The sequence below is a fragment of the Gallus gallus genome, chromosome 19 (assembly GCF_016699485.2).
Source record: "Gallus gallus isolate bGalGal1 chromosome 19, bGalGal1.mat.broiler.GRCg7b, whole genome shotgun sequence".
In the NCBI taxonomy this organism is placed as follows: domain Eukaryota; kingdom Metazoa; phylum Chordata; class Aves; order Galliformes; family Phasianidae; genus Gallus; species Gallus gallus.
The window spans coordinates 2,224,111-2,248,302 of record NC_052550.1 but is presented as its reverse complement, the minus strand read 5'-3'; the positions used below and the strand labels follow the sequence as shown (position 1 = coordinate 2,248,302).

The window sequence follows — 24,192 nt, the reverse complement described above, 5'->3', positions numbered from 1 at the left end:
CAAGCTACTCAAGCTCATCAGGGAGGACGTCTGAATTTATTCCTTGGGGTATTTATTGACGGGGTTCATTCTTACAGGAGCTAGGTGATAACAACAGGTATTGAATAGCATCAGCCTTTTGCCATACACTGAGACTGAAGAGAATGACTTGCGTAGGCTTAATTTAAATCATAACCTGCCAAATTGGTGAAGACCCACAGAAAATCCATCAGTAGTTCTAAGCTGCATATCTGATCAGGGAATGCATGAATTAGATATCTTGGTGTCTGTGGTATAAAGGTTCTTTTTTATAGCAACTAGTTTTTGCATGGGTACAGCTTTGATGGAGGCTACCCGGTGTTCTTATCAGAAACAAGCAAGGGAAATATAAATTAGAAGCTCATAAATATCAGATCTAGTTGCCTTTGAAGAACTTTTATTTCAGTGCAGTTTGCATGAGAACGCTTTTGTTGCCTTCAAAAAGTGCATTTGTTTTTGGCTGGGCTGTAAGTAATGTGTGAGCTGTAACATTTTAAGTAGAAGTCCTTCTTTATCTCAAGTAGATAAAAAGGAACATCGGATCCGTGAGGGGTTAATTCATATGTTCTGAATGAAAATGGAATTAGAAAATGAATTCCCTTCCAACATCTCTACTCAGTGCGCAGATCAAAGCCATCATAGGAGTAAATTTATGTCTGATAGTGTGGACGGTTTCAATGCACGCTGGCGAAATATCATGCTGATTGCTGATTGAAAACAGTTGTTAATTCTCTACTTCACTAAATTCAGAGTGGAAAAACTTTCCTTAATAAAGAACAGATTGAAGAGAACCAAGACCTTACTGTGTGGAAATTAATGGCAGATGCATATACTGGTAGTTAAAATGTTTCATTAGATGTTAATGTCTTGCTGTGTTTTTAATTGTTCAGAAATTAGCCTCTAGAATATTAAAACCATCTGTTTGTTATCATGATGAAACAGAATACTTAAATAGTTATTAATTTTGTGGGCTTTCTTTTTTTTCCTTGTCTGCAAAACTTTGATCAGTTGAGATTTCAGTGGGTGCTGGATGCACAAGTGAAGAACAATTTTAAAACACCTTGGTGCCCCAAATATCTGCGTTTGCTGCCTGCCACCCATATTTTGCATGCCTGCTTTATTTCACAAATTATTGTTCACCGAGGAGAAACTGACGTTTTTTAGTGCATAGATGGAGTGTGCTGATGCTTGCTGAGCCTGTGTAATGGTTGATTTAAACTGTAATATGGTACGGTTTCACATGCTGATACTTAATTTTTAAGTCTTGTGGGTCATTTTAAAGCCTAAATATTTCAAAGCGTGGAAGGAGTTCCAAGTGGATCCATCAGTGCAGGGCTTTGTCTTCCTTCCTTTGCAGTTATTTGCAACTATTTTTCCCTCTTCCTAGGATGGAGCTTTTGGGAAGTTACATTTTTTGGGGGGGACTTCTTTATTTTCCCTTTTTCTGTTGCAGTTTTCTTTACTTTTGTCACGTAGATCAACAGTCAATGGGGCTCCTATAGGCCATGCTTCAGTTAATGTATTTCAAATGTAATAGTAAAGATGTGTGTATTGTTTTTACTCAACCGAGATGAAGTTGAGTGCTCAAGTGCTGCCTTGTGGGGAGGCTGGGACATGTATATTCTGTGCCCAGCTCGCCATTGTGAAGAGCACATTATAATACATTTTGTGATGATTGCTATACATGACTTAAGTGTGAAAATTTATTCAGCATATCTAAACATTACTTAAAGAGCTATTAACATATCTTTCCAAGTGATTTTTGACCTTTTCCTGAATAAGCACTTCAAAAATTATTAAATGGCAGGATGAGGATTAATTCAACTAACCGTAATTTGATAGTAGTCCTGTATTATAGTTTTCTTCACTTACCTTAAAACAGTAATTGAGCTCCTCTTACTGAGTATATGACCATATTTTTAAGATGGGCAAGTTCAATACAATTTTAAAGGATATGGATAAGACGTTACATTATTTTTAATCAGTGTAAGGTGCACAAATGGTCAGGCAAGTAACTGTAGTGGGCACCCCAGTTCCTTAAATGGATTCACCATCCCATGAAGTCAGTGGGAACGTTCCTCTTGCAGCAGCACTGGATCTTGCCCTGGTTCCCTGCCTGCCAGCACAAGGGCTAACGTCACTGGCTGCCAGACTGGTGTCCTGGAGAACAAAGCTGCTCTGGGACTTGAATTGAGGCAGCCAACTCATCAAATCCATCTAACACTAAATCACCTTTGGTCACTGTTGACAAGGGATGGGCCCCGTAATGTGCCATGAGATTTTCTGACATTTGCCAATACGAAAACTCATTATTTTAATTGGCAAAAATAGTCCCAGGTTGAAGGCACAGTGCTGCAGTGTATTTTACATTATTTCTCAAGATAAGAAGAGAGAGAAGCGGGGAAAAAAACCTCTAAAAATAATAAAAGTAATCCCCCCCCCCCCCCCCCATAAAAAAAAAAAGAAAGAAAGAAAAAAAAAACATAGGAAACTGCTGCTGTTGTAGGGTGTTGTGAACTTGTCAAACCAGCTGCAGATCCTGTGTCCATGGCAGGCATTGAATGCGGTTTGAAGTCAGGCTGCAGGCAGACCGGCTACACAGCGGCACCCAGGAGTGCAGCAATCTGTGCAGCCCCAAAAGCTGCAATATCTCACTCGGTTCAAACAGCTTCCCTCCAACGAGGGTGGAGCACACAACACGAGAGTTCCTGGAAGTGGCAGCCTGCCATCTATCAGGAGCTAATCCAGATTTAAACAACTTAAACAACAGTTCCTCCCTTTGCTTTTCTCCTGAGTTATTTGTGATGACTGGCTTCTCTTCATCTCTAAACTCATCTCCACATCAATGACAGCTGCTAATGAATTCAGATGGTTCATTCCCTTCCCTTCTGTGCTTCTTCAAATAGATTTCCTTTGCCAGATACTTCAGCTCCCCTTTCCTGCTAACAAATTGATGCTGAGGTATATTATTATGACTTTTGCTTCCATCATTCAAGCAAGGGAAAAATACAATACGTAGAGACGTGAGTTATATGTCAAAAATGCTTTTACTCTTCCCCCTCTGTTCCATCACATTATTAAATTATAGAGAAATGCTATCATAATAGCCTCTTGGCCAAGTCACAGGGAGCAGAGTTATGGTTCCCTTGATAAATTGCAAAACGTTATTAAGTTTTGTTCTCTGGACTGAGAGTATTGGCATAAAAGGACATCAACCACAGTCATATTGGTCTTGATTGCTGCTTAATTGCTGCTTGTTTGTGTTAGAGATCATGTGGTTTGATTGATCTTGCCCTGCTTTTGTCATTATAGTTACAACTTCCTAGTTTTCTCCTTGTACAGAGACCACAGGATGACTTTTAAATCTTGAATAATTTATATGGCTGGCCAGTTAAACGGCTTAAAATAGCATTATATTTTTAAGCCAATAGCTCAACCTTCAAATCATTATTTATGCAACCAAGTTATTAAATATTTATTCTGGGCTTATATCGAACTGTGAAATAACAGGGCTCTTTTTAAGTAAACAGTGGCAAACATCTTGAGGTCCACCCCTGAATACTGATATTTCCTCCTTCAAATCGTTTATTTACTTCTGCAACGTTAACTGGGTGTCAGCTTAGTGGCCTATGCTGATGGGAAATAAGGATGACAATAGCTGTGACTTAATGCAGGTGAGTGAGTATTGGCACTTCAGGCTTTTTCAGGCTCCATTCATGGAGCTGCTTCATATCCTGAAGTGTGCCCAGAACGTCTTGTCTCATCTTGCATCTCCTCTGTGCGTGAGAAGTGACCATCCTGTGGCCTTGCAATGAGTGGAACTCTACAAAAGCTTTCCTTGGCTTTACATTTCCCTCTTTAAAGCAGACCATGGCTGTAATTTGCAGAGAGCTGCAGTGCTTTTGAACTTGTTGATCTGGCCTGTTTGCTTTTTGCTCCATCATGTGATTTGGTTCATCTTCTTACATTCTTTGGTATTTCTTAAATAAGTTGCATGTGTCAGAGGCAACCAGAGGCCAAGTGAAGTCTTTAGGGAGTTGGATGGCCAACCATTGGGCTAAATGGGATAGTATTTCTGTTCTCTTTTTGTCTCTGCTTTCTTATCTCACCTGCCCTACATATACAACAGAAACAGGAACTCCTCATAGGTCTGGGGGTGAGGTTGGACAGAGTCCTGACTCCACTGTCTGGACCTGTGACCAATAGCTGGTAGTAGCCTAACGAGAAGGATCTGAAAGGTGTCCTTCAGGGTTGCCAAAGGAAGAAGGCTTTTCTCACCTACAGTGTTGGTGTAGAGCTGCCAATTGGTTCTCCATGTTTTCTGAAGGAGCCATCTTAAGGGCAACCACAAAAGCCAGTTGCTGGTGGAGGCCACTGCAGTGAATACACGTACACTGCTCCTGGTAGGACGTGCCTGGGGTTCAAACTGTATTAAAAGGTCATGTTTTTGCCCACGGAACTTAAAAGCTGATATTTGGGATATACGAAGTGGGAGCTTAAGCTGTTTAATATGTAGGACTTGTGCCTTGTGTGGGTCAGAATGTGAATGTAGTGTGTCTGTGCAGACAAGGTTTGTACCAACCACAGTGGGCACTAAAGCAGCTGTGCTCCAGAGGTTTGTTAGTGGTCTAGAGGGACACTTCCCAGACGCGCTGCCCAGGGAGAACCCTGCATGCAAATCCAAGGTGGGTTACAAATGAGCTCAGCATGAGGGCTGAGGAAGTATTGAGAGGGAGAAATGGATTCCACCCCGATGGGCCCCGGCTTTGGCTGCCTCTGAGCACATCAGCTGGACCCTTCTTTATCCTTCTCTTCGTATTCTGCGAGTCTGGGCTCTGGGAGCTGTGTGGGGAGATTGATTGGTACAATGGAGCGCTTTGCAAGGTGTAATTTTAAAGGCCATATTTCTCACTGTGCAACCATCAAAATGCAAAGGGTCAGAAGAAGCCTATATTTTTTTGCAATTCAGCTTTTAAAGTGTGCTGAAATACGCTTCATTGGTTGCAATTGCCAACAGCTTGCTGTTTCATACCACTCCTAACAGGAGCTGGGGAACAGAGCAAGTCTGTTACACTTTATATATTGTATAATGTATGTATGATTCTGGGGTGTGATGAGTTTATGCCAAATTTATCTTTGATTTCTGTATAAACAGCATGGAAAAAAATGATGGGCTGCATTCTCTGTGTAACTTAGATAAAACAGAGCTACAGAGCTACTTCAGAGTACCTTCTGTGTGCTATATATCTAAGGTTGCCCAAGCATATAATGAAGGAGAAGAGGATCTGGAAATAAATGCCCGTTCTCTTTATCCCCCACCCCCGCTTTGGCAAGGATGCTATTTATTCTTAGCCTCTGTTGCTTCTGCTGTTGCTACTGTGAGCAGAACGCAATCCCTTGGTGTTCCTGCAATAGCAGTGCTAGATAACCAAATTGTCCTTAGGAGAAGAGGGGGTGTAGCTGCTGCTTTCAGGAGGATCTCCTCTGTTTGGGGCATTAGAGGATGAGTTCCTCTGCTCTGATGTATTGAGTGCGTACGGCAGCAGAGCCTGGATCAGCTCAAAGGCAGCAGGAAATGACCAGCAGTGCTTCCGATGCACTTGTACTGTGGTTCTGTAGTTATCACAGAGCTAATTACGTAATTGCTTATAGTTACTTGTCCAAGTTCTATTAGATTTCGATTTGTCGTTGACAGGAAATAGGAAGACACGCGTGTGTGTTTATTCTTGCTTTTCATGGAAAAAGTTCAGGAAAATAACGTTCTATTCTCAGTAGAGACAGCGAAGAAACAAAATACGACATCTTCGCTCTGTTGCTGTCCTTCACGTTACCACACAGGTATGCAGAATGAACTAGCTTCATCTTCTGGGGAGGGCATCAGGTCCCGGGTGGTGGCACGTGGCCCCGCTCCTCGGTGTCTGGCAGCTTCTCAGAGCACGTGCATCAGTTGTTCTAAGATTGAATCTCAAGACATGCACAGAGAGCCTCTCCAAATGTTTTACTGTATCTCTCAGGTAACAACATTTATCTTCCCCGGTGCGAAAAACGTCTTTGTATTAATATTTTTCAGAGTCCGCGCTCGCTGTGAATTCTTTTTTCATATTTACTGACTGAGGTTGTGCGTTGTAAATATTCTTCCTCCTCGTTGTCTCACCTCTGGTTTGCTTTCCTTGAGCTGCTGCTTTGTTTAGCTATCCGGACAGCTGTTGTGGTAGTGAGCAAAGCTTTACTAACATGTGATGGAGAGCTCTTGCTCCAAAACTTCAGCTTTGGGTGAGATGTAAGTGCTGTACGACTTGTATTTGTCTGACTTGTGTCAGCAGCGAGATTTAAATGAAAGTATTTAAGTGGCAGCTGTTAATCATTATTTAAATCACAGGTAACAGGCCTGGATTTACATGGCAGGATTTTTTTTTTCTTTCTTTCTATGCAGTTCTCTTTTTATTTGTTTTCATACAGTCAGATTTGTTCTCAGTCATGGAGAAGGTATTTATTTGGTAATTAAAAATCGAGCCCTACGTGAAATCTACTGCTGTTCTCTGACCAACGGAAGATGCTCTGAGTAGGGATGTTTGGATGGGTAGGAGAGGAGCTGACATCTCAGGCAGCACTCAGTAGGCGTTCCTACCATGCCTATGGGGCTGCAGTCATACAGACAAGGTTGTAGTTTGGGTGCTGAGATGTACATCTATGGAAGCTCAGCTGACTAGAAAAGTTAAATGTTTCCTTCTGTTTTCCAGATATCGTATAAAAAGCAGCACCCCGTAGTGCTTTACCTCATCGCCTTTCAATTCACTGATGGTTCTACTTCTGATTTCTATAATCAATAGCTTTGTTGATTAGAATCAATTATGCTTGCACATGAATTGTCATGTTTTGAAATCAAGCAGATACCAGATTTTGAAGTGAAAAATATGTTTAAATGCAGAATGATGCTACAGTACACGTTTTAATTTGCTGGTGTTTTTCCACCCTGATGAGTGAGTGGGGGTTGGTGGGAACTGCAGTTGGCTTTTGCTCCTGGAGCATATCAAAATCAGTCTCAACTGAGCATGTGATCACACTGACATTGGAAGAAACAAATGGGTTGAACCTGTCAGGGAGCTGATGGGTCAGCTCTGCAGCTGGGTGCTGGAGATGCTCCCAGTGCTCAAGCTATGGCATTGGAGACATCTGATGCTAAAGAGGCTTCAGTGGGCCATCCGTTCTTAGTCCCCCTATTGTATGCAAGCATCTCTGGCTGCTTGAGCTGTAGCATGGACCTTAGTGTATTCTGCACAGGCACAGTTGGCTGTTGTTCCCTTGGTGGCCTTTGGCCACCCAGTGCAGCCATGGGCAACTGCCGTGTGTGCCAGTGCTTCTGCCTAGATCCATGTGTACTGCACTGGGGAAGAATTGGTGATTCCCAGTAGGAACAAAAATTCACATTTTCAGAGCCTGCCTTGAGTCTAGGCTGCTAGGGAGAGCCCAGAGGGTGAGTGCAGGGAAGCTCTGTATATGGAGGAGCAAATAGAAATGTCCTTCTCTTGGGTATGACACACTTGTGCTGTGGGTTTGGGATGAGGCTGTACCTGTTCAGACATCTGGAGTCAGGAAACGTTTCTGATGCAGGAGTTACGGGTCTGTTCACCAGCTGATCTGAGCTCAAGAATATATTCTTCCAGGTAGAAGCTGGATCAGGCAAGTTTTGGACTATCTTGCCGTTGCAAAAGCTGTATAAATAATGAATGACAGGCAGAACTGAAAGCCTAATTCCCCTCCCTGCAGTAGGGTTATACCATCCCTTGGAGAGCAGGTGTCCTCTTCCTCCAGGGCTCTGGTAAAGCCTTAGCTTGCTGGCAGCACTATAACATGGAGAAGCGTTAGTATTCATAACTTTAAAGTATAATGTAGTGAAATAATCCTTTAATTCCATATGGTGTGGAAGCTCAGGCGCCTCAAAACTATACCATAGCTTGGATTTACTGCTGCCAAATGGTATGGGGTTTTAAATTAAAATATATTATAAAAAAAAAAGCTGAGAACAGCCACATTAGGGTGTTTTTGACACGATATATAAGCTCTGTGAAAGAGGCTTTTGCTGAATTCTCAGTAGGTTTATTTATTTTGCTTTTTGTTATGTGCTAACCAGGCACTGCTACTACGGAATTAACTAAAGTGGCTTAGGGATCCAGCAAAGATAACTGTGGTCTCAAGAGGATGATGCTCCCTGTAGTTTGGGGGCTCAGCTGCCATTTTATTCTCCCTCATGCCTCTTAACATGATCGACTATCACTGTCCTTCATTCTTTTCCTTTCTGAGGCAAAAGGCAGCAGAAAGCTGTGTTGTTACAGGTTATCCTTAACTGTTTTATGGCGTACATCCCATATCCCTTCCACATTTCCCAGAAATAAACAACTACTGTAGAAACTACAGCACTATGGCACTGCTATCTCAATAGCCCATGGTGCAGTTGCCCTGCAGGGTAGTCCTGATCCCCACCATGCTCACTAACTGTGGCCCAAAGTGCCGCATGTACTCTTTTGTAAACATCTCCAGGGACAGTAACCCCACCACTTGCTGAGCAGCTGTGCCAGTGCAGCACCGTTCTTTCTGAGAAGAAATGTTTCCTGATATCCAGCCTGAATCTCTCCTGGTACAACTTAATGCCATCACCTCTCATCCTAGCACTTTAACCTGGGAGCAGAGGCCAACCCCCATCACCACCACCTCCTTTCAGGCAGTTATAGAATGATGAGGTCTCCCCTGAGCTTCCTCTGCTCCAGACTGCCCCATCCCAGCTCCCTCAGCTGCCCCCCATCAGATGTGTGCTCCAGAGCCCTCACAGCTCTATTACCCTTCTCTGGACACACTCCAGGGCCTCAGTGTCTTTTTCACGAGGGTGGCTACCTCAGTAGTACTTTTCTCAGTAGCTCAAAGACTCTTCAGTTGGTCAGAAGTAAATACGTACCCACATAAATAAATAAGGAAATAAAGATAATCACAGTGGAGATAACTTGTGACTGTCCCCTTTTAATTTTATGAAACCAAAAGAAACCTGGATGTGTAATTGTATAATACTTCATCAGGACCATTTGGAGCTATGCATTCACTCCTGCCAGTTTGATGTAAATCGTGCAAATCAGATTTCTGTTAAGAAAATCCATGGGAAAACCTTTGATTATTGGGCGTCAAAAAGAAGAATTGGGAATAAGGAACACAGAGCCTGCAATTATTTTCAGTTTCTGGAGAGGGAATGAGGTGTGGGGAGATAGAAATAAAACCTGATGTCAAACTTCTGCCAGCAGCTGTCCTGCCAAAACTTATTTAATTTTTCTTTCTTTTCATAGAAAAAAAATGCAGTTATCTAGTTGACTTCCAGTGTTGTCCAATAAACTTAGACAATACAAACCAGTAGGTTGTACAGCAGGAGAAAAGCTTTCCAGAAATACGGTGGGATGATGCTGGGAATCCCCACCAATACATGGTGAAGATGGGGAGATGTGGGTGTCTGCTGGGATGCCCAGTGCCATCCCAGTTCTGGCTTCTCCCATTGGGGAGGCCTTTGTGAGCGGGCAGTACTCCATGTTTTTGGGGATTGGGACTGAAAAAACTGTATTTTCTCTTCGTGAGACCTTTATGAGAGCCCAGCATATGGATATTCATTCCCATCCAAAGTGTGGAGCCACACTTTCTTCTTGCCATCCCTTCTTTGTTCCTGGCTCGGTGCAAGTGAGAACAATCTGTGTAAATGCTGGAAAGGCCTCAGTCAGACACTGTGTGGGTACCATGGGAGTTTCATACTGGCTCCATTTTTTCATTGGTCACCCTGGCAGGACTGGTACAGGAGCAAGAGCTGTGAGTGTAGCACTTGAGATGTCTTCCATGCAGGAGAATTTACATTTTGGGGGGGGGGGGGGGGGGGGTTTGAAGTTTTTTAGGGGTGCCATGTGCCCCAGAGCAGTGCACCAGGCACCTACAGCTGACTGAAAATCCAGTCTTATCAATCTTTTCTTTGCATTTCTGATATATCAGCATCACTTTAAGCAGTAGCATCTGTATGAGCAGGCTGAACCGAACCGCTGCCTGTCCACATGGAGTGCTCTCGTGTGCGTTCGTGTGTAACAAAGTCCTTAAAAGAAGACAGTGGGCACATTTCCATGCTTTATTATTATTATTTTTTAACTTAGCACAGATTGATGGATTTTGGAATAAAATGTAAACCCTCAACAGTTTGGCGTATGGAGCAACTCAGAAAAAAAGAAAGAAAAACATGGAAAGCTTATAAATCTGAACTTGGACTGACTTCTGAGTTTTCTGTCTGGTCTCTACTTTGTTCCTACAGTGTTTCAGACTTGGATACCTTGGTTGTATTCTCTTAATGCTTGTGAGTTGTTTTCAGAAGAATGACACCTGCTTGGTCTCTTCTCTCCCTCCCTTCTTTCTTTCTCATTACAATAGCAATTTTTCCATCGTTGAGCGGCTGTTGACCAAAGACTGAGTCAGGGAAACTTAATCCATTTTCCTTTGGGTGGTTAAAGTTTAAACCTGGGACCATATAATTACAGCACATTGAGGTCCTAGATAAAATCTGGGAGTTATATATGGAGCATTAGACTTCTTGAATTTGTTATCCTCTCCACCGCCTCCAAAAATATTACCCAAATCTATTAGATCTGTCTGATAAACCATTCCATTTGAAATAAAAATATTTTTACTTGAGGTTTGCTGGCTGAGCTGTGGAATATTTTGGTTATTTATTAAATTGTAAGTGTTTGACAAGTAGCTGAAGTTCTTCTGTTTTCTTTGAGCTGAGAGTACAGCTGTGCATTTTGTTGCCCTTTTTGTTTTTTTGCAGTTGTGCTCATGCATTGCAACTCAATTGTTCGTATGAGCTCTGTGTGTTTTGTCCTTCCTTTCTTTTGGCTGATGGAGAATGGCAAAACTGCCTTTTTTTTTTTTTTTTTACCCAGTTTAAATGTTTGTCAGATGTTTGACCTCACTGCAGCAGGAGGAGGTGCAGGGTTTGGGTGAGTTTGCTGAGTTTCCTGCAGCTTCTTCAGTGTTGTGGGTGTCTGTTGTGACTTTGCTGCTCCACCATGAACTTTGAAGCTCTTAAATCCCCACTGGCTCATCTTTCACATGACTGAATTGGCTTTTGATTGGGTAATGCCAAGAAATATCACCCTGCTCTGCTGTCATCACAGCTATCATAGAATCACAGAATGGCCTGGGTTGAAAAGGACCTCAGTGATCATCTAATTTCAACCCCCTGCTATGTGCAGGGTCGCCAACCACCAGACCAGGCTGCCCAGAGGTACATCCAGCCTGGCCTTGAATGCCTCCAGGGATGTGGCATCCACAGCCTCCTTGGGCAACCTGTTCAGTGCGTCACCACCCTCTGAGTGAAAAACATCCTCCTAATATCTATGGCTGAGGGGATGCCACAAGACCAGGAATGGAAAACCCCAGAGGACATCTATAGAGTTGTTTTCTATGGCAACATGCAACCAAGACACAAGGGCCCTTGTTGAGATTTGGAGCTCTTGTAGGCCATGCAGGTCTTAGCTAAGCAACATGACGTCTTGGAAAGAGTAATGTAAAAGAGCATCAAGCAGTTACGCTTTCAGCATTGAACACGTTTGATTGTTTTTTTCTTACCAAATGGGAATAAGAGATGAAGGTTAAGCAGTGCCATTTTGCACACACCAGACCTCACATGCAGTCTGCTGTTGCCCAACTGGCTGCAGTGCTTGGGAGAAACTGACGGTACCCATTGGAGTGAGGATATTCCTGAATGTATTCCTGTAGTGAACCTGGGAGAGAGGAGCGATGTGTGTGGCTGGGACACAGAAGTGTGTGTGTTGTGCCTCTGAAAAAGAGCATGTATTTGTGTGTGTGCTTGTGCAGCATGTTTTTGGGTGAACCAGAATGAAATGAGAGAGAAGTGGGGAAGGATGGTGGAGAGAATTCATGGGTTAGGAACTTTTGGTCAACAGTTGTGAAATAGAGATGAGTGTAATGCTTGTAATTATGTACAGTCTGAATAGAAATTACTACAAAATATAGTAGTGTTTATTTTATGAATGTAATCATAGGTGCCTTATAAACTCGTTAGGAACATCGCTGCATGTGTTCTCCTCATTTGCCAGCAGTTGTAGTTTGTGATTTTAAATCTAAATTTTAGAAATTGACTTTTTGTCAACATTAACCTCTGAAGTAAACAATTTTATCACAGTCAGCTCCAATAAGGCACCCAAAAGGCTAAAGCTAGCTTTTAGAAAGTGCTAGCAAAATACAAGGAAAGATGTGTAGAAGAAAGGCGTACAGTTCCAGCATTGCAGTAGATGTAGCTCACATATCATGCTCTTGCAATATATATGTGTATGTGCTTGTGGGCTTATGTATAATGTGCATGTATGGGAAATGCTCATTTCAGTACAATGCCATTTCAATACATTGGCCTGCATAATATGCAGGTATGTTCTCAATTGTCTTGAATATATAGGTCTTTATTTTTTTGTGTTTTCTAATGTATTGCCATGCCAGTAATGTTCGTTTAAAAAGGGTTTGAAAAGCAAAACCAATCCAATAGTTGATAAATAGATCATGTTTTTTGATGACCCTGCACATAGCAGGGGTTGAAACTAGATGATCATTGTGGTCCTTTTCAACCCAAGCCATTCTATAATTCTATGTTTTATGAACACTGAGGTCAGCCAAGAAGTTTTTATGGTACAAGGCAATGTTGTTAGGAATGAGTACAGCAAAGGCTGTTCCGTCCCCGTGGGAGATTTCCATTGATCCAAGATCCTCAATACTTCGATGCTGTAATGAGGGAGGAATTGGTCCCAGGTGTTCTTTGTTCTGATGGCAACTTTACAAAACATCTTTTATGGCATAAATAACTTAAGACGACCAGAAGGTCCCAAAATGATGGTTTTACTCTGTGGTCTCCTTGGGATGTGCAGATTGCCTCTCTCAACATGTCTGGGAGCTGTCGTGCACCAGGAGCCGCTGTGCCTGTGGCAATAGCAGGGGACTTACCTGAGCCAGGCTAAACTCTTGCTTTCTCTGTTTTCTATCTTTTTTGCAGCTCAAGCCAGGTCAGAACAGCTGCCGAGACAGTGACAGTGAAAGCGCCAGCGGGGAATCGAAAGGTTTCCATCGAAGTAGCTCTCGGGAAAGGCTCAGTGATGTAAGTAAAGCTCCTACAGCCAAACACTGTTCTGCCCGTCCGTGGTGTACTTTCAGAGGGCCCTGAGTTGTAACTGGATTTCATTTCTGGGATGGATTGTTGCTAAAATCCCCTGCACTTTCAGGAGCGAAAGGGGAAGAAATAACTTCTGTCACCTGTCCCAGTTCAGTCAAATTCATAACGCTTGGTACAACGTCTGACTCATTTATTTAAAGATAATTGGTGGCCACTTAATGAAGTTACAGTGCTCTGCTTCGTTGAGAAGTGAGATGGCCTCTTTTCACCCCAAGTTGGGGAAGGGAAATAATGCATTTCTTTGGGGGTAAATACTGTCTTTATGGAAAGTAAGTCTAGAGATTCTGCTATAACTTATATCTGATGAACTGATATAACACGGCCAACAATAGCATAAGCTCTGCCTTTATTGCTCTGCCTAAAGATGGCAGCTCTACAGAGAATGCTTTTCTCCAGTGAAGCATATGCTGCCCATTCACTGAATGACACGCGTGAGTTATTCTGACGTATGACTAAATACAGAAATCTTTTGTTGCTGCAATTAGATTCTTATTTATTATGTGTACCATCACAATCCTTGAGTGTTTTATTCATGGCTGTGTGTCCTCTCTGCTACATGCTTTGCAACAGAGAATATAAAGACAGCCTCTGTCCCAAAAGAGTATCCAAAGTGGGGATTATTGTAGGTCAGATCCTTTGCTGGTAAAAACACAGCTACATCAGTCAGACTAATTTATATCAGCCAGCAATCTGGCCCTACTTTTAACTAACCCACATTTTGGAAATGGGGATTTTATTGATAGCATGTCCATGTAGATTTGGATGACAGATACCAGATGGTGTCCTCTATAGGCCAATCCAATAAAATGGAATTGAGCACACATTAAAGGCAATACCTTTGTAAAGGATACATTTTGTTGTGCGAATTTAAGCCTGAAGGCATACAGCTAGCCATTTTTGCTGAGTTGTGCATATTGCTGGAACAGCCACCTGGTTTTCTCTGTGAAGGTCTAAAATCTGTTGCACTATCTTCCCTCACCCCTTTATCACGTTGTTTTAGGGGCCCATTCTTCTGCTGTAGCCATCGTTTATGGGTGCATTGAGTTAGACACTTCAGGTCCTGCTCTCATAGCTGCCAGGTGAGGGTAGCCTCAGTCCTATAAGGTGTTTTTGGAAGGGGAGAATGGAGGAGGCAGTGAGAAAATGCTCAGTACAGGTAGCAGTGGATAGCAGCTGACCATCAGCCTGTCAATTTATCCAGCTTGCTCTGAGCCCTGTGGCAGCTTAGAAGCCGCTGAGATGAACTTCACAACTACAGAACATCTTCTAGCAAAAAAAAAACCCACCCCTCCTTACAAAGCTGGCTTTGATTTCACCTCATTGCTCCCTTGCAGTGTGCTGCATGGAGAGCTCTGAGGCTTTACTGGAGCTTCCCAGCAGCTCTCAGCAGTGCAGTGCCAGGCCTGGCTGTGAGCACAGAGCCCTGGTCCCCCTTCCTCTAATCTCTCTCTTTCCCCTCTCATATTTTTCCAATACTTTGCATTTCTCTTGGCACTACGGCAAGTTAAAAGGAAGGGGAGAACAAACATGACTTCCTTAGTGCTGCACCCGAGAGAGGACACAGGGATTCACAGGTTGCTGAAAAGAAACACTGTTCATATAGATGTGAAAACATATATACTAAAGTCAAGTTATGCATAATTTATGTTTTGCTTAATAAGTAAGTTCCTTTATGCTTTGATGACTGATTGCAATACAAGCGTGTCTTTCTGTGTTCTGGTGTTGCCGGTTCAGCTGAGATTTCACAAGCATTTGGGAGGTACGGTGCTCTTACCTGTGTCTGTGGTGGCCTTCTGCCTCTCCCAGACCCTTTTGATTAAGAAAAGTAAATGCTGCTCTGCGTTTCTCTCTCTTCTGAAGACAAACACCCCACTTTATTAAACAACAGGGCCATGCAAAGCCATATCGTGCTTCATATCTAGTTGTGGGAGAGCCCACCTGTGCTTGTATGCACCAAGAAGCATCACTAGCTTAATAAGGTTATTTTCCATGTTGTGGGTTTTTTAAAGAAACAAATTGTCTAATGGTTACAGCAAATGGTTATCCAGAATAAAAAGTGCAGACAGAAGGCTAAGCTCTCTCTGAAGATCCTGATTTTAAAAAATGCTCAGAAACAATACACAGCAAGTGTGTATTCTGCTTAAAATTGAAAGAAAAAAAGATCCAGACAGATTAGCCCTGAGGTCAGAAAGCAAATCTGGGACTTGAAATATGATGAATCTCCACTCGTACTGCCCCACAGCTTTGTAAGATTAACCATGGCTACTCCATGAAAACATGTATAATGAATGAAGTGCATATAGTCTAGGTGGATGATCAGTTTTCACATCCCTAGTTTTAAGTAAGCTGTTGAAACAGAAATGTTAGCTTCGTGAGCTTTAATGTGGAGCCTAAGTGATAGCTTAGTGACAGATGCAGAACGAGGGAGACAGTATAATGAATATCCGGTTGCAAACTGACATGTCAGTGTCTTCGTTCCCTCTCCTGTCAGATATCTTTCAACTCTGCGTTTTGTAAATGTACCTATAGTCCTTGGATAACGCAGATTGATGCAAAGTGTGTTTACAAGGGATGACTCTTTTCCAGGCTAATGAGATCCAAGCAGGTAATTTGCAGCATTTTCAAGAGAAGTGGTCAAAAATGAGAAGAAGATAATTCAGTGGAAAGAGCAGGTTAAACAGGAGGCTTTTCCCATAATGAGGCTTGAAATAGCATCAGACAGCAGGAAGGGGAATATCCTATGTTCTTGTCAGATACAATGCAGTGCCACTGATTTCCATCAGCTCCTTTCTCTTCATCCCCCACGCGTGTGCGCAGGCGCACATCCTCACATACCTCCGCCAGAGAAGGTAATTAGCAGGCAACCTGACCTCTGCCAGATTGGGGATAACGACTGCTCAAGTGCTCCTTTGCAAGCATTTGCCAGTCCCCTATTACATCTCCCCGTCTGAATCCCATTTCATAAACCCTTTCCTACCCCATACAGTGTTTTTTGGAATGACAACTTGTTTTTTCCTTTATGGGCAGAGGTAGCTCCAGGGGCCTGAAGGAGAAATTGGAGAGCTGCTCTTCCTTTATATATAGGGTGCTGCAGTCAATTTAATCTCATCAAAATCTTGCCAGTAGTAGAATTCATTTTGTTGAGATCTTGCTTGGAGACAAGATGGCAGCGCTTTGCCACAGCTTGGAGCTCAGTCAACTTGTTTTCCTTCTGTTTCTGTATGTATTTGTTTTTAATTGAATCTTTCTGCTTTAGAGTGCATGAGGTTCCTTTCAGCCGTGTTTTACAAGCAGCCAAGAGATCACTGGAGGGAAATGTGAGAATTGCATCAGACCTAGATGGTAAATGCATGGAGTATTTGGGGGTTCAGCCCACCATCGCACTAATCAAAATCAAACCCAAAAACTCATTTTTATAGCACACGTCCCTCAGTTCCTGACCTGGTGCAGATCTGAAGCTTGTGCATGCCTTGTGCATGCTCAGTGCTAATCCTGTTAAAAATGTGATGGCTGCAAAACGGATCTTGTTCATTGTTTTGGGATGCAGCGGCAGTGCGAGTCTGCTCTGGGAGGAGAGGGTGTCCAGGCTTTTTCAGACACCCTCAGCCCTGCTGGTAGCAGGCTGCTGATGAGAAGATGGTCAAGAAAGGATGGGCGCTGAAAAGGATGGCCCTGGAGAAGATGGGCAGGGCAGGTCTTCCCCTGCACGGCAGCAGCATGGAGTGCCTGGCCTCTGTTTGCTGAACAGGAAGTCACACACTGGGAGAAATAACTCAGCAACAGTGCTGGCATCTCTCTGGAATATTGTTCCAGTTCTCTATAGGAAGTGGTACAGGGATGCTTCTTTTTTTCACGATGACTCCATTTCTCACCAGCGTGAAGGGTCACTGCAGAGCTTGCACACTCCTTCAGTAGAGCTCCTATTTCCCTGCTGTTGTTGTAGCTGTGTGCACCTACTGCATTGTGTACTTCACTCTTGAGAACAAGTCCCAGTGAGGTGTTGAGTCAGGAGTCAGTCCCAGCGTGCCCTGCCCACAGCTCTGCTGCTGTCTGCAGGCAGGAAAGGTCTCAGCACCCAACAGTGTGATGCTTTGGATGGCTCATGGTTTCCACCTCAATACGAGACATGCAATTCTCTGCCTCCCATTCCTCCCACCTTTGTCTGAAGCCCAAAGAAAGACAAATTGAGATGCAGTCTTTGGGTTATGTGCTCTGAAATCCTTAGCGCTTCTCCTCCTCCAGAATATCCCCAGTAATCTTGGCTGTGTCTAAAGTGGGATAACACCAGCAAAGCTGTGTGTGTGTGTGCCAGAAGCCGATCAGCTGCAGTGGCTGCTGCTTTGTGTGTGCGAGGGTGTGTATGTGTGTGTTTGTGTGTCTAAGGTTGGGTGCTTAAATGCTTTGTTGCATTATGTTAATTCCTCGGCAGTGCAATCAAATTCATGTCGTAATTAAAGCTGTCAGTTGGAAGGCAAGCCAATCGCCAAGAAAACACAGCATAACAAATGAAGTGAAATGATTCTGCGTGTAGCTATACAATGCTTCGCCAGGCATGAAATTAAATAAGTAATTTGATGTTGACATCAGAAATTGAAATGATACCCACTGTTCCTTCATTCAGTCAGACCTGCATAAACAATAGCCAGAACAAATATATACAACACAGCCTTCCTCCCCACCCAGCTCCCCGAGTAATGCACAATCTATATGCAAAATGGGTATAACTGTGCCTTCCAAGACCTCAAGGATGTAATTTTCATTGGTACACAGTAAAGTAATGCTTACGAGAGGGTTACTGCATTTTTGCTCCTGGGCCAAAAGTTGTTCTCTTTAAAAAAAAAAGAAGAAATAAATAATTAGAAAAGAGCTGAAGGAAAATAACAAAACTGAAATGGTGTTAATGTTAAGCAAGCGGCTTGCGTTTTGCTGATGGGCACCCAGTGCAGGCTTCTGCTGGTGGTTGTGTGAATATCAAACAGTGACCTAATGTCGGATTTTGCAAAGGGGGAAAGTGAAACCATTCCCTCTATTATAGGCGCACTTTATATAAGAGATGTAGAACCATCCAGTGCAGGATCACGACTCAGCATGGTCTTGTAAAGATGCTGCATACACAGTATCACACTCATCAGTTGGTACCAAGGCTGGGCACTGGGTAGTAGGATCCTTTCGCTATTGGGAGTTGTCAAAAAAAAAACAGGTGAGAAGCTGCCTTCTTGCATAGCCCTTGCTTCAGCACACAGTTCACAACGCAGCTAACTTAGTCATCCATGCATGTGCAATGCAGTCTTTTGTAGCTACTTAAACTGAACAGAGTATGCCGAGTGTACTATCCATATGCAGCATGCAATTTGTGGAGGGCTGTGTTTCCATCGAGCAAAGCCGAATTTCCCTGAAATTGCACAAAATTATTTCTTTTCAGCAAAAGTCATTTGACTGCTACGTTTCAGCTGTCCTCTCATAGCCATTGCAGCGTTGCTTTTGAAGGAATGGAAATATTCAGCGGGAAGCATTTTGTTTGCTTATTCCTTTTTTTTTTTCTTTGTTTTGTATGTTGTTTTGATATTTGATCCTTCCAAAGCTTGGAATAAAAAGCAGACAAAAATTGCACACAGATGCAGAATGTAAACTTCGGAGCGTTCAGCCTTTGAAGTAAGTTTTATAAGTCGTGAGTGAAAGAGTGGGACTCGTTCAGCATCCATGCAGCCCTTCCAACCTGGTGTTACAGAACTGCGGGCAGCAGTGGCTCATGAAACCCCATATGTGGCCCCTGGAGGGGACTTGGCAGCCATGTGAAGGCTGTGCTGTGGTGCTTACCTGACTGCTCATGGCTGCCTGTTCCCATCCCTGTGCTGGGAATTCCAAATTTCGATAGCAGAGCCTGTTAATACTGCGATGTTGGTACCCCTAAGATTGCTAGGATCATAGAATGGCCTGGGTTGAAAAGGACCACAATGCTCATCTAGTTTCAACCCCCTGCTATGTGCAGGGTTGCCAACCACCAGACCCGGCTGCCCAGAGCCACATCCAGCCTGGCCTTGAATGCCTCCAGGGATGGGGCATCCATTCCTCATGATTTCCCCCTGCTAAGTCTTTAACTTTTAATGGCTTAAACTAAAAAGCCTTTCCCTGTACGTACATAACCTCTCTAAACCTCTCTTTTTAGTAGTGCTTTGGTGCACACATGGTACTATTCTGATTATTTGCAATGAGTACGGCTGTTAATTTAAAATTTCTTGGCACTATTTCTGCTGCACAGGGTTCAGTGAAAAGACCGAATCAGCCCCTTGGGGGTGGGGGTTGGCTTCATTTTGTGTCAGCGCTTCACTTGGAGATCAGAAGTAGAGGGGGTTGCTGTTAGGGTTCCCTGCAGTAGGGGTGGCAGGGATGCAAATCCTGCTTCTTTCCAATGTTTGGGTGAGGCTGGTTGGGTCCTGGTAAGGGCAGAGCTCTGGCAGCACTGGGAGAGCATTTGTACTACAGAGCTGCAGTACAGCCTGAGCTGCAGGAGCTGAAGGTTGGTCATCTGAGCTTCCTACTGCTCACCTCAGAATTACCCTCTGCCTTTTGCTTCCTTGTCCATTGACCAGCCTGGCTTAGAGCGTTTCAGGTGATGGGGTCAGAGCGTTGGAACTGATCACCCTTTAATACAACAGCAGTGACCTGGATTAGGCCTGAGATGTTTCGGTCTCTCACCATGGCTCTAAGAGAACCTGCTGGGTAATCCCCATTGCTGAGATGAAAAACTAATGAAACAAACCCCTTTATCTCCTTAATTCCTGTGAATGTAGGCGTTGTGATCGCATCCCACTTAAAATGAATTTCATGATGCCTATTTTTATTTTTTATTTTTTTAAGCATTTAAACCTTCTGATTGTTTTCCTATTTAGTAATATTGGTTTTAATTATTCTTACGGTTTTGAGTTTTGGAATCAGTTTCACACGGTAGGGTTTGGTTGGTTTATTTTTGCTTCTCCTCTTAAATGCTTGGTTTGTCTAACAGTGTGGACATCCAAGTGGGAAATCGTAGTGACTGTTCTCCAGGAAATGGTACACGGACTGAAGCAGCTTCTCTGTGCCCACGCGTTCTTTTACATTTCAGACTACTAATTATGTTTACAAAACGTCTCATTTTAGAGAAGCACTATGTGTGTACTAACCAGGGCCTTTCGGGAATAAATTGGCAAACAGGTCATACACTGGAAAAGTCATCTAAACCCACCGGGCTTTTTGTTTTGAAGTCAGCCTACATTTTTTTTTCTCCCTTTCCCCCTCCCGCCTGCCCCTTTGTGGCCACAAAGCTGAGTAGCTGGAGTCCAGGGCATTGAATGTCAGCATGTCAGGGAGGCTGGTTGATGAGTGTCTGTTTAGTCTCAGTGCAGGGCGAAATGCCATCATTAATTCATTACCCAGCTGCCTGTCAAATAAATTGGCAATTACGTCCACCGCAGAAGCTTGGAATTCAGTAAATAGCACGTTACCATCTCAGAGTTGTTGAGAGATGTAAAGGGAAAAATTAAGCAACACCGTGTTTGTTTCAGTAGCAGATGACAAGGGGCAGCACATTGGTGCTGTGATGTAGTGATGAAAAGCTTGGAAAGGGCTGGTAATGAGCTGTGTGGATTGGAACGTGTTAAAAACCATCACTGACTTTCCACTTTGTCTTTGTGTTTTATTGCAGAGCTCAGCTCCTTCCAGCTTGGGAACAGGCTACTTTGTAAGTGTATCTCAACTTTAACACACATCTCTGAGCAGCATTGCATTACTCCTGAAATGAAATTGCCTTACTATGTAGAAACAAGCATAAATAACCAATCTCCATCTGCCCACTAGGTTAACTTAGCTTTTTCTATTTCTTCTTCCACTAATACATAAGTAACATAGCAGATGTGGAGATCAGTGTTTTCCTGTGCTTAATTAGAAGTGTCATTAGTTGCTACATAAATTCCAAAAATATTTAATTAACACAATTATAGCAAAAAAAAAAAATGAAACATGGTCATACCAGCTCTCTAATCCGAGATGGCTGGATTGATTTCCCCCTGTACCAATCCTCGATGATTCATAGACTTTGAAGAGCCCATTGTGGCAGTTTTGTCTCATCCCCTGTGTACCAGAGTCCAGAGAGCACAAGAGTGTTTCCTACCTGTTGGGTAAAAGCCCTCTGTGTCACCAGGAAAGCACACCTGTCATTATATTTATGCTAGATTTACATTTAATGTCATGAGAAGAGGATCGGACCCCGACTGGATTGATAATTGATCAGTGTGTCTTTTTTTGTCATTTATTTACGTCTCTTCATTGATTGAACAGTCCATACTTACAATTTTCCGTGTGTTTATTCCCAAATTTATCAACAGACCTTTTACATGCGGATGAGTTTGGGAGTAAGAAATGTTTTGCAGTCAATTCAGTGCACTGTTCATTTTCCTCTAAGATTTGTATTTAAATTGCTCGTACCCTCTCTAACTTTCAAACTTACACTGCATTCTCCAAGCATGTCATTGCTACCTCTGTGTGACATCTGTAGGAGAAACAGGACATTATGTATGTCCAAAAACAGGTGGGTAACATGCAGTGAGACTTTCTCCATAGCACTGTTCTATGTATTTAGAAGTGTAATCAAAGATGGCTTCTATCTTTTCATCAAACTCTGGGAAAAGAAAACTGTGTACTATTCAATTACATGATGAAAAAAAATCTTCGTTGCTCTCTTTTTAGATTCCCAGAGTGTAATTGTCTCCCATTAGAACACGGTAGAGTTTACCCTTTTTTCACAGAGGTCTGTGATCCTGTGAGAAAGACATGGGATTGAACTGTGTAATGCATGGCCTCACGTGTAAAGTGTGAAAAGCAAGCACAGAAATTGCTTAATACATGGAGAAATGCCATGTCCTGCTGGGGTCACGCAGGACTTCAGCACAGACCAAATGTTCTGTCTTCTGCCAGTGGTAAGGCCTGAAGAGAGCGTTATCAACTGGAAAAGGTTGGTGGTAGTTCTTCTAATTAGACTAGAGCCTTAATCTGCGTAAGCTAAAATGTGAAACAGGAAAAAAAACGGCTTCCTTTTTTCAGTACTTTCCCTGTTCTGCATCATGTCTTTTTAAGAGGGAGGAAATGAAAGCAAGAAGAATATCAAACATCTCAACATGTATCTTGCATTAAGATTAAAACTAAAACTCCGTACTTAAGATTAAATTGCTTTCCTTTGTCTGGGTGCTTGAAATTCAAATCATATGAATGCACAGAGATGCTTTGGAATGGGACAAATATAATGCGGGATGAAAGGCTTTAACATATATAAATAAACCTTTTCCTCCTTATAGCGAGAGCTGAATATGCATGGTTTAAGAACAATGTTCAGCTTCGTATTTAGGAAGCAGAGGTAACAGAAGAAAAGCCATCTGCTGTTCCTTGCACCATACTGTCTGTGGGTTGGTCCAGTAAAGTGAAAATCTGGAAGGTGTCAACATCCCCTATGCTCCAGCAATAAGCTTAAAAGTTTCCAATTCTACCAAGTTGGGAGCTGAGCAACAAGAAGGAGCTTAGCATCTTCTCATGCCAACGCATTGGCACTTTAAATTGTACTGATTCAGATCTGAGCAGATCAGGGAGGCATCCCGTCTTGGGTTCCATTAACGTGATGTACTTTCGTACGTTGATTCCTGTAACTTTCTTTTTCCTTCTTCACTGATAGCTTAATAGTGAAATAACTCCCACAGAAAGCTGTTTTTACAGTTACCCAGTTTTGGATGAAACTTGAGGAGTTGTTTCCTCCTCCTCCTCTTGTTTTGAAAAAAAATTGTTTTTAGGATTATCCTGCTTATTGTTTAAAAAAAAAAAGTCCATTCTCTTATTAACTTACATGGGGCAAATAAAACCCAGATGTGTTTTGTGGTACCAGACAATGAGAAAAATGCTCCAGAATGATCCACTGAGCATGTGTTTCTGATAAATGTAATTATTGCATTATCAAAGTGCGGAAAGAATATTTGAATTGACTTCTTCTTAGAGCTTTTAACTGGAGAAGACGGTTAGTTTTTCTGTTTAGCGTTAATCTAGAACATCAAAACAAGGGCCATTGGTCTCAAATAGAACAACAATAGTTTTTAGCTTAATAGATAATAATAAAGCTTTTCCCCGTGGAAATTATTGATCAATATACGATGTACTTTGGAGCATAGAATGTCGCATACCATAGGCACCACGGGGAACACAGGCAACCAGGTAAGTTGAAGTGGACTGATAATCGACTCTGTCTGAAAGCATCTCCTCCGGCGAGCTGGATCCCAGGTGGAGGCAGGTTGTACTCTGAAATGAATGAACACAGAGGTACGGATAGTAGCCACTATTTGCTGTTTTGTCCAAGTATTAATGAAATAGTGTTCCTTCTGTCTAGATCTGTACTTTAATTATCAGGGTTCATTATTGCTTTTATCGTCCTCAGTCTCCTATCTCTTCTCCGGTAGCATTGGTTTCTTGTTAGTAGTTTGCATCTCCACCAATAGATGCCTTTGTGGAGAAAATCACCTGCTCTGTAATTAGTGCTTCGGATAGCAGACTGAGATGGTGAAACCTATCATCAGTATTGATGGCGAATGGGTCCTCCGTTAATTGCTCTATTGCTGTCTTTTCTGTCATTTCTGTGTTTCTTTTTAAAGCTTGAAAGAACCAAGGTTTGTACTTCCCTATTAGTTGCTTGTTGATTTTGGAGTAAGTAGTGAGTATCCTTTGTGTCAACTTAGGCATGTTGCTTTGCAGCATAATTAGAAAAGCGTTGCGTTTACGTGGAAATGTAACAAACAAGGAAGAGTTCATTATTTTCTGTTTTTGTGGGTTTTTTTGACATCTTGGGGAATACTTGATATCTAATACTTGATGTTGCTGATTTTGCTCTGAGTCGTTCATGGAAGCAGGATTTA

The 24,192-nt window shown here is 42.6% G+C and overlaps 1 protein-coding gene and 1 non-coding gene across 9 annotated transcripts in view; both read left to right on the top strand.

Moving 5' to 3' along the window:
- AUTS2 (activator of transcription and developmental regulator AUTS2) overlaps positions 1 to 24,192 on the top strand; it is a 663,053-nt gene that overhangs the window by 262,481 nt on the left and 376,380 nt on the right. For all 8 annotated transcript variants that reach the window (XM_046902440.1, XM_046902439.1, XM_015295944.4 and 5 more), the window contains 2 exons: positions 13,094 to 13,195; positions 20,952 to 20,987. In XM_046902440.1, the coding sequence (XP_046758396.1) occupies positions 13,094 to 13,195; positions 20,952 to 20,987 (138 nt within the window). The remainder of the gene's footprint in view (positions 1 to 13,093; positions 13,196 to 20,951; positions 20,988 to 24,192) is intronic.
- Positions 19,036 to 19,124, top strand: MIR1567 (microRNA 1567). The gene has a single exon (NR_035051.1). It is a non-coding gene; the product is annotated as a microRNA 1567 (primary transcript).